At 50.5% G+C, this 10,352-nt stretch overlaps 1 protein-coding gene across 1 annotated transcript in view; it reads right to left on the reverse strand.

Moving 5' to 3' along the window:
* The window catches only part of RAP1GAP2 (RAP1 GTPase activating protein 2), a 186,729-nt gene that overhangs the window by 28,624 nt on the left and 147,753 nt on the right, over positions 1–10,352 (reverse strand). Inside the window, exons 13-15 of the mRNA XM_010861308.1 lie at positions 10,335–10,352; positions 7,572–7,701; positions 4,292–4,447 (exon numbers count right to left, since the gene is read on the reverse strand). The exon at positions 10,335–10,352 is cut by the window's right edge and continues 8 nt beyond it. Of these exons, the coding sequence (XP_010859610.1) occupies positions 4,292–4,447; positions 7,572–7,701; positions 10,335–10,352 (304 nt within the window). The remainder of the gene's footprint in view (positions 1–4,291; positions 4,448–7,571; positions 7,702–10,334) is intronic.

The raw sequence follows: 10,352 nt of genomic DNA on the forward strand, positions 1-10,352 counted from the left end.
GCCTCTCTGGAGACTCTGCCCTCTCCCATCCCCTGGCGGCTGCTAACGTGAGCCCAGTGCTGGTCCGCCGCCAGCCTCCCGGGCCTGTGAAGTAGGGCAGATGCAGAGAGTCTGCCAGGCGGGGTGAGCAGGCAGCTCGGAGCCCGGCCAAGCAAAGGTCCTGCCAGGGTCTGGAGGGGCGGGAGCCAGAGAGGGCCGGTCGATATGACTTTCTCTCCCCAAGCGCAGGGCTGTCCTCGCAGCTGCCGCCACTCCCACCCCCCACCCCTGCAGTGCCCCGAGTCAGGAAATGGTGTGTGTTTGACTGACGTGATTTCTGGCTGGTTCCAGCCGCCGAACTGTTCCCCCTCCACCACCCACCGTGCAGCCATGGCACAAGTCAAGAATTCCACCCGTGGAGCCAAAACTGGGGGGAGGGGAGGGGAAGGCCACTGAGGGGCTACTGATGCAGATGAGGCCAGAGGCCAGGCTCTGCTCTCCCTTCTTCCCATCCCGTGCCCGCTCCTTCTCAGGCGTGCGTTAGAGCAGTCTGTGCTGACTGGGGAAGACACACTCTTAAATCCACCCCAGTCGCCCAGCCAGACAAGCCCATGGAAAGGAGAGAGGAGCCTTCCTTTGACGGCCATTCTCGACCCCACATGCTCCATCTCCTGACCCTTTTCCAGCCAAACGTCCGAGCCTCTGTTGTTCCCTCTTCCTGGGGACGGTTGAGTTGAAAGCAGAAGCTGCCTAAACACAACCTCACCTTCCTGTTTTCTAAATCCAGCCAAGGCCTCCCTGCGGGGGTGGGGGCAGGGCTCAGAAGGAGAGAGGCAGCAGGTGACTCTGGGGAGAGACTCTTCAGGACTAGAAAGCGGAAGGACGCATGGGCCTGTGGGTAACGAGGATGCGCCAGGGAGGCGGGGAGCCTCCAGGGACTTCAGGCTTACTAAGATCCTGTCTGTCCAAGCGTGGCCTGGAAGCCTTAGGGGACCACAAGGTTGCCCAAGCAACAGACCAGTAGTGAAGGGAAGCAGGTACACAGATAGCAACCCACCCCTGTGGTCTGCTTCACACAAGATTCCTGATGCTTTTGCAGAACTTGAAGAGTCTGGGAGGGGAGGGACTCCTAATGATGGTTCAGCTGGAGTTTCAAGTTAGCAGGTTAAGGATGAAATTCACATGTGAAACACACTCCAATGTGATGTTTCATGTTTCTGGGACTCACACCCCAGGTCGTGAGTCCACGTTCCCACGTGCCCTGACAGCTCTGGGATGAAGACCACAGTCAGACAGGAACAGGACTCCAGCTCCACTGTCTCCACGCTTGGTGGCTTCAGGCTTTATGAGACACAAGCTCTCAGCTTCAATCTGCCTGCCTGTGAAACAGGGCTAATGGAAGCCTTCCTGGCTTGGGAGAACTCAAGAAGACTGCTTTCGGGGGCCGAGCACAGTGTCCGGCAAGATCAGATGCCCAGGAAGGGGTAACCATTTTCACTCGAAGCTTTTAATATTTTCCATGCTGTCTAATAAAGGACACCTAAAATACTACAGAGTTCCCCCAAACCACTTCTTAATCCACACACACGCCCGTCTTTCTCAACTCCCCCTACTTCCCCTGCTCAGCGTATCAGAACTACTCCAACTTCTTCATTTCACACAGAAGGCAACAGAGACCCAGAGAGGGAAGGAACGACCCCAGGTCACACAGCAGTCAGAGGCAGGGCCAGGACCAAACCCCGGATTTCAGAGCTTCTCAGTGTGGGGACCTTTCCTGCCTATTTCCACCTCTGTCCTTCACCCCTTCCTCTTGCCGGTTGTTTGTTCTCCCCAGGGGGGCCCCTGGGGCACTGCTCAGCCCCCAGGGAAATCTCAGCCTCCTTTACCATAGCCCCTAGGCCTGCAGGGGTGACACTTGGACCCCCTGAAGGATCTAACCATGTCCTCAGTTTGCCCATCACTACTGGAGTGCTGCTGGGGGTGTGGATAGACAAAGCTTTGGGGAACACAGTGAAAGGCTAATCCTCCTGCCTGCCCCGCCCCCTCCCCGGACCCAGCCCCCAGCTCACAGGTCTTGCCTTCTGGCTTCAGTTCTGTCTGGCAGGTGGAGCCTGAGGTCCCACATTCCATGTGCAGCCCCCCTGTCCTTATGAGCTCTGGTTCTCACCCTCTCCCTGAGGACAGTGCATTTCCTGGGACCAGAGACTGTGGCTGGGGAGACTTGGTTTATAAAGACTTCCAGCATCACCACTGGAGGTGGGGTGGTACTTCCCTGGATCTCTGATTTTTTTTCTGTCTTCTATTTTCCCATTCTGCTAAAGCTCTTGGAAACTGAAGAGCCAGTTAGCTGAACCCCATTTCCTATCAGGAACTATAAGCAGATACAAAACATCTACAAGAGGCTTCATTCGGCCAGTAGACGAGCCATATGTATATATAATGACTGATTGGCAGGGCCTGGGAGCCCTCCTCTTCCACATCTCTGAGGCGCCTTCTCAGCCTCCACTGGCTATTAGAGGACCCAGGTGGCTGTCTGAGCATCCCGATGGTTGAACTGCACTCACGGCCTCTTCTGTCCCTTCCTTGAAACTATTTTTTATGTCACTTCCAAGTGACATGGCAGGCACTGAATGAGAACACTTACTTCCACTGAGAGATTAATCAAGCCACTGTTTGAAGTGACTGCCCATGTCAGTCAAAGCCCTCAAGGAAACACCCAAACCATGGCTTCTCCAACTTTTCAGCTAAAACTGCTCAACACCAGAAGAGGATTGAACGTGGGCATGTAAAGAAATCAGCTCTTCTCAACAAGAGAGAGTTAGGGGGGCTGGGCTTTGTTTTATTCTGAAGTCTCCGATTTGGCTTTAAAGCTGATGTGAATTTTGTACTTAATACACTTGGGTTTGTACTAGTATAAAAATTATATAACATGATTATATAACAGCATTTTTCTTTCCCAAAATATTCAGGCAAAATTGATACTGTGTAAAGATGGCTAGGAGGTGCTATGGCCTCAGGAACCCCAGAGACCAGCACTGGCCTCAGCTACTATAGAGAAAACAGAGACCTCCCTGGTGGCACAGTGGATAAGAATCCACCTGCCAAGCAGGGGAGACGGGTGCGATCCTCGGTCTGGGAAGATTCCATATGTTGCGGAACAACCAAGCCCATGCACCACGACTTTTGAGCCTGTGCTGTGGAGTCCACAGGCCACAGCTACTGAGCCTGTGTGCCACGGCTGCTGAAGCCCTCCCGCCCTACAGGCCACGCTCCACAGCAAGAGAAGCCACTGCAGTGAGAAGCCCGAACATCGCAGCGGAGAGTCGCCCCTGCTCGCCGCAACTAGAGAAAGCAGGTCATCAGCAAAGACCCGGTGCAACCAAAAATAAATATAAACACATGCACAGGAAACATTTCAGGCCTACGGTTTCCTTTTCCCAGGCTCCTTTTCCCTCTCCCTTACAGTAAGGGAGAGCATGGAGCTCTCTGAGAATTTGAGCTGTGGCCCCTCTCCCCAGAAAACACAAAGAAGCATGTGAACTCGACATTTTGTCCTTATTTACAAGGAGTTCAAAGACTGTCAAACATCCACGTTTTAACTCTGCCCCAGTCTATCTCCCTAGGATCCCAGGCATCCCAACACCACTGTGATATAGAGAAACTGTTACCCAGGGAGTTGGACTCATTCCGCACAGAGAAGCGAAGGGGAGGGTTAGCGACACAGCCATCAGGAGAGGGTAAGGTGAGGGCAGCTGAGGCTCAGCTACATCCCCAAGGATTCTGAGCCAATGCGTCAGAAGGCTTAGACCCAGATGCTCACAACCAGCTGTGAGTCTTCAACTTGAGATCATTTGCCCAGAATGGCTAAATCAGAGGACCCACCCAGGGGCCAGGGTCTACCAGGCCCCCTGCTCTCCACCCTTCTCACCATGAACATCTCTCCTTTTTCTTTCTTCCCTTCATTTGTTACCACCCTCCTTCCGCTCCCCTTTCCTGACAGTCCTCTCCCCTTTTTCTCTTTCACTCTTCTCTGGCTGTTCCCCGCTCTAGGAAACGGCACTACCAGATTCCAGGTAGGGACACAGGAGCTCTTCACCCCCTGAGTTAGAGGTTGGGAAGCCCAGGGGCAGCAAGATGGATGCGATGACTTCAGGAGGCGCTCTCCAAGAGTCTCGCTCCCAAATCCCAGAAACCCGAGAATTTATGGGAAATCTATCACATTTTTGGAGAATGGTCTGAGGAGCCACGAAGCCCTGGTGTTCCTCGATATTACTGATTCTACGTCCTTCCTCCAACGGGACTTTCTCCTTACCTTGTAGGATGGGGGCTCTGTGCCCGGGTTCTCGGCCTGCACGACAATGTAGGCATGTAAGAAGTTGGAGGCAATCATGTCTGGGACAAACGGTGTGTTTTCTTCTTGGAAGATGATGGCCACAATGTCGTTCCCGATGTGTCTCTTTCTCTGGAGCTAAACAAAAAGGTTTCCATTATTCTAAGCCAGTAAGAACATCCTGAAAACAGAACTGGTCTATATAGGAAATTCCTCATTATTCTATCTTTATACATAAACCCTGGAACACGGAGACCTCTCTCTCCAGGGACCTTTTTCTTTCAATCTTTAGAAGCCACTAAAAAGGAAAAAAATGAGAAAAATGCCTAAGTTGTCAGGACCAAGCTCTACAGCATGTAGAGTTAGCCCTGACTCAGGACTCAGGGAAAATGGTTAAAAAGTGAGGCTGGGTTTTGCCCTCAGAGAGCTCACAATTGACCTGAGAGGGACACAGACACTGGTGGAGCTGCCTGAGAACACTAACAAAGGCACTAACAAAGCGATTTAGGGGCAGGAGGAGAAGGGGACGGCAGAGGATGAGATGGCTGGATGGCATCACCGACTCGATGGACATGTGTTTGAGTAAACTCCAGGAGTTGGCGATAGACAAGGGGGCCTGGCGTGCTGTGATTCGTGGGGTTGTAAAGAGTTGGACACGACTGAGCAACCGAACTGAACTGAACTGAACTGAAATCAGTCACCACCCACAAAGTGCCTGATACTATGGGGGCAGAGAAGGGGGCAAAGTCAGAGGCCTAATGGTAATCTGAGAAGACTTCCTGGAAGAGGAGATTGGGAGAGAAGGGAGCACTTGATGGAAATGTGGATGCACGGGAAGGAGGGGCCAGAGGGAGAAGAACCAGGCTTAGAGAAATATGGACAACCTGGCTTGATGGCAGTCATGGGGGAGAGAAAAATCTGACCCCGATTTAGGATCCCAGGTTCTGCCAGGTGCTGTCACAGGAGCTCTCAATCACCAAGCACCTACTGTGTGCCAGGAACCATGCTGGGCTGTTCACACGCATAATTTCAAATGTTGAGGCCCTCCTGTATACCAAATCCTGGCTCGATACTTATCTAGCTTTGTTCCTTTATTAAGCACCTCCTGCATGCAAACTATGTTTCCCATTGAGTTTCCCACTTACTGAGCACCTGCTGTATACTGAGCCCTGCACGGGGCACTTTTACAAATCGTCTCACTTATTCCACACACAGCATCCTGTTTCTTCAGATGAAAAATTAATATCCATTCAGTCCTTGCTGAGAGTCAAGCTCTGTGCACGTCCCACTCAACAGAGGAGACACCGAGAGCAAGACAGGCAGAGAACAGCCCTCAGTCTTAGGCTGGGGCGAGGGGTGAGGGGGCCGTGATGGAACAGAGCTGAAGGTAAAACACAGCAAAAACCTAGCTTGGAATCAAAAGGAGTCCTACTCCTGTTTGCTTCTGGAACATTCAGTAGTTATTTTAGAGCCAAATCACAGTCTCCTTTGCCAATTTCCTTTTTTCCTAAGAAGCCAGGCACTTTGTTTATAACATCACATCTGTGCTCCCTCCTGGGTTCCCTGCTCAGAAACAAGAGAGTCCGAAGCTGGTGAAAGGCCCAAGTTCCTTCCTTATCTGCCTAGAGACTAAAATGGTACAAAGGGTGGGACGGGGCAAACGGGGCCACCGCAGACACCAGCTACTGGTTTCAGGGCTCAGGGAGGAAGAAAGGTAGGTCGGATATTCCCTGGCGGTCCAGTGGTTAGGACTCTGGGCTCTCCCTGCCGAGGGCCTGGGTGCCATCCCTGGTCAGGGAACTAAGATCCTGCATGCCACAGAGCATGGCCAAAATAAGTAAATAAATAAACAAAATGACTATTTCTCTATTTTACCATCAAAACAACTCCTCTTAAAAAAATTAAAAAAAAAAAAAAACACGGTTTGCAGGGCAGGAATAGAGATGCAGGTGTAGAAAGTGGACTTGTGGACCGAGCATGGGAAGGAGAGGGTGGGCCAAATTGGGAGAGTAGCATTGACATACACATGCTACCTCACATATAAACTCGATAACTAGCAGGAAGCTTCTGTATAGCACAGGGAGCTCAGCTCGGTGCTCTGTGCTGACCTAGACGGGTGGCACGGAGAGGGGAAGGTGGGAGGGAGGCCCTGAGAGAGGGGTCACGTGTATACGTATGGCTGATCATCATGTTGTTGTACAGCAGAAACTAACACAGCACTGTAAAGCAACTATCCTCCGATTAAAAATAACTTTTTAAAAAAACTGGGAGGATATCTTTATGACTTGAGAAAAGGCAAATATTTCTTAGCCAAGATACCAAAAATGCATTAAAATTTTAAAGCAGTAAATTCAAAGCTACACATTATTAAATTTTAAAATGTTGCTTGTCAAAGAACTTTAAAAAAAAAATCAATAAGTCACAACCTGGAAAAAAACATAATAAAAAATAAATAAAGTAACAAAACTAAAAAAAGGCCAGGTCCTCCCTGAGGACATGCAACTGTCTGTGCAGCAAACGAGAGGGGAAGAGGGGACACACGTGAAGCGCAGTCTCATCCAGGGGTTTCCAGTCAAGCCAAAGGCTGGATTCCTGTCCACGGCAGGTGCACTGAGAGGTGAGGCTGTGGGATTAGAAAAGCTGTAGTGGGGTGAGGGCGTGTCTCGTGCAGTAACCAGTGTTACATCTCTGAGCCAGAAGAGTGGGCAGTGAACAGCTGCGAGGTAGGAAGTCTGCCACAAGCCAGGCACTGTACTGAGCCCTACAATCGGAACCCTACGTGATCTCCACCACTACCTTCTGACATTCGTGGTATAACCCCCATCTTACAGATGAGATGAATGAGACCATGAGGTTACCAGCTTGCCCAGGTCACAAAGCCCTAAGGTGGCAGAGCTGGCTCCAAGCTGCCATGTGCAGACCCCATCATGTACTCTTTCATCACCACTCTCCATGATCAGGGCACCTGGGCTTTGCTCCCAACTCTGCCCCTATCACCTGGGAAATGGTCTTAACTGCTTCCCCATCAGTCACAGAGGGGTATCCAAGAACTCGGTCCCACCTCCCACGCAGGCTGCTGACCTGCAGCCTTGGTGTGACCGTGCAGTAGGACAGGCTTTGATAAGAGAAACAAAGTTGAATAGACAGGCCTCTGGATTATGAAAATGGGGAGAGGGGCCTCGGGCCCTGGGGGACACCAGCCTGAATACAGGTTTTCACCTCGCACGCCCCAGGCTCCCAAAGCCATTCTGAACACAGTTACCTGCTGGGTGTCTCCCTCGGTAAACGGCAGCTTTGTGGAGACATGGAACATGATCTCCCTGTCCCGGAATATTGTGTACACTGATTCCACACCCGTCTGTCCGTGGGTCACGTCCAGGCCTCCTCGGAAACTGTCAGGGAAACAGGCAGGTGGCGGCAGGGAGAGAGAGAGAAAAGGGAAGTGGGCGAGTTGGCACGACCTTCCCTAAGGACATAGGGGCAGGAGAATGAATGGGAAGATATGGAAGAGCTGAGGGCAGAGAGATTACCATGTGGGGAAAGCAGATAACCCTCATCTGAGCAGATGAGCCCTGGTGTTCCAACCATAAATGATTATTTAGAAGACAAAGGCAGACCCTCCATTCCTAGCTTCGGCTGTGTCCCTTCCACACCATGGGAAGATGGAGGTCCAGCCACAGTTTCAGACAAATGCTGTCCCAGCTGCTAGGGGCCCCCAAGCCTGGACATAAGCCCTTCTCTCTGCAAGGGCAGGTCCACAGCCCTGAGCAAGGGCAGTCAGCCGTCCTGATGGTGGTGAGCCCCGCCTAGAGTATCCAGAGTCAGCAAGAAGAGGGGACAGACGCCTGACTTCTACCCAGTCAGTCCCAGAAGTGGAGGCCCCTCTCCCCCGCCATGGCAACACCCAACTGGGAGATATCCAAGGGGCTTCCTTCTCTGGCTACCTCCTCACAGGCAGGAAAGAAAAGTACTAAGGAACTGGGTGGGCTTCTAGGAGTTGCACCTTCTTCCTTTATAGAAACATGGCTGCTGGTTGTGATCATATTCTTCAGCAAGGGGAGTGAGATACAGGTTCCTTTAAGAAAATGAAATAAAATAGACCCTGGACATTAAGTCCTCCCCAACCCCCATACGTTGCAATTCAAGCCAGAAATGTGCTCAGCCCCACATGGAGGAAAGCACAGGAGGCTGGGAGCTAGGAGCTCCACAGGTTCTAGACCAGCTTCTGCCACAAAGTCAGCACACACCCTTGGGCACATCACTTAATTTCTCCAGGCCTCAGAAAATAAAGGGATAGGGTTATATGATCACCAGCGTCCTTAGTGATTTTAATATACTCTATCTCATCAACTGTAAGATGTTAATACTTTTTGACATTTTAACATCTCTGAAATCAAGATATATCTTATACTTTATTTTTGATGTTTTATTTATTCTGGGGGTCACTCTGTGCAGCCTCTGTGAAGCACAAGGGCTTCCCCTGTGGTTCAGCTGGTAAAGAATGCACCTGCAATGCGGGAGACCTGGATTCCATCTCTGGGTTGGGAAGATCCCCTGGAGAAAGGAAAGGCTACCCACTCCAGTATTCTGGCCTGGAGAATTCCATTGACTGTACAGTCCATGGGGTCGCAAAGAGCTGGACACAACTGAGTGACTTTCACTTTCTCTGAAGCATACAGGATGTTAGTTCCCCAACCCTTGCCCCCTGGAGTGAAAGCTCAGAATCTTAACCACTGGACCAGCAGGGTAGTCCCAGGATATATCTTATAAGGATGGCATCTTAGAGCCAATGGAAAGTGGTATAATAAGAACAATAATAATGACATCCAGTGCTTACTCTGTGCATGAAACTGGCTTAAGTGCTTCCTGGGCATTATCTATGTTAATTCTTCAACAAGCCTGTAGGGTCAGTGCTATCTTTATCTCCCTTTTTATAGACAAGGAAACTGAGGTTTGCAGAGATTAAGTCCTCTTAACCTCTTGTTCAAAGTCACAGAGCTAATAAGTGGCAGAGATGAGATTTTGACCCATGTGTGACTGACTCTAGACAGCAGTGATGACCTTGAAGGGAGAGGAAGAGGGGAAAAGGGAAAAGGAGAAAGAAGAAGAGGAGAGAAGGGAGCAGAGGAAGGAAGTGATTACTGAACACCTATGCCATGCCAGGCACGGAGCTAGGTGCATTCACACATTAGGAAATCCTGTTAAGGTGGCTGTTGAGGTGGAGAAATCTGAGGGTTTAGTCATGCTCCAGCCACAAAGCAAAGAATAGGTTGGCCAGGTCTGAAGGCCCTCCCCAAGTGTTGCCTTTGTCAAAGGAAATAAAGGGCTGAGCTTTCAAAGCAATCGCCCCAATATTCTCTCTGTCCACTTACAGAACCACAGGCTGTTGCATAGATTCCTGCCAGAGGATTATGGTATTTGCACCAACTCTATTATCCAATTTTTTTGTGTTTTATCTAAAATGGTCACTTCCCACCCCCCATCCCCCCGCCTCCATAAACTACACAGGACTCTCTTTCCAGAATGCCTAGCAGGTAAATGACCTGCTCATCTGGAACGGAAGGTGGATTCATTTACTCTCAGTTTGAGCCAACTGTAATTAGGAAGGCAAGTCTCAAGTGGAATGATTTCATCATGCATCCCAAGGGCAAAAGTCAATGCCTTGATTCAGGTCATCTGCCGTTCGGGATTCTCCCCTGTACCACATGAAGAAGGAAATGGCAACCCACTCCAGTATTCTTGCTTGGAGAATCCCAAGGACAGAGGAGCCTGGTGCACTACAGTCCATGGGGTCGCAAGAGTTGGACATGACTTAGCAACTAAACCACCACCACCACCTGTCCCACAAATTCCTTAGAAATGCAATCAATGAATGTTGAGCACTTACTGAAAAGTAATCCCATGTTCCTTGTGTGTGTTGTTAACTCTCACATGCCCCCTCCCTGCTGAAACTCAGCTGTTAGCTCTCACCCCTCCTCTAGGGCTTCATCAATGTGGCCAGAACCATCACTTGGCTAAAACTCACCCTTTAAAGTCCTGCAGC

This window comes from Bison bison, unplaced genomic scaffold (assembly GCF_000754665.1).
Source record: "Bison bison bison isolate TAMUID 2011002044 unplaced genomic scaffold, Bison_UMD1.0 scf7180017864472, whole genome shotgun sequence".
Lineage (NCBI taxonomy): Eukaryota > Metazoa > Chordata > Mammalia > Artiodactyla > Bovidae > Bison > Bison bison.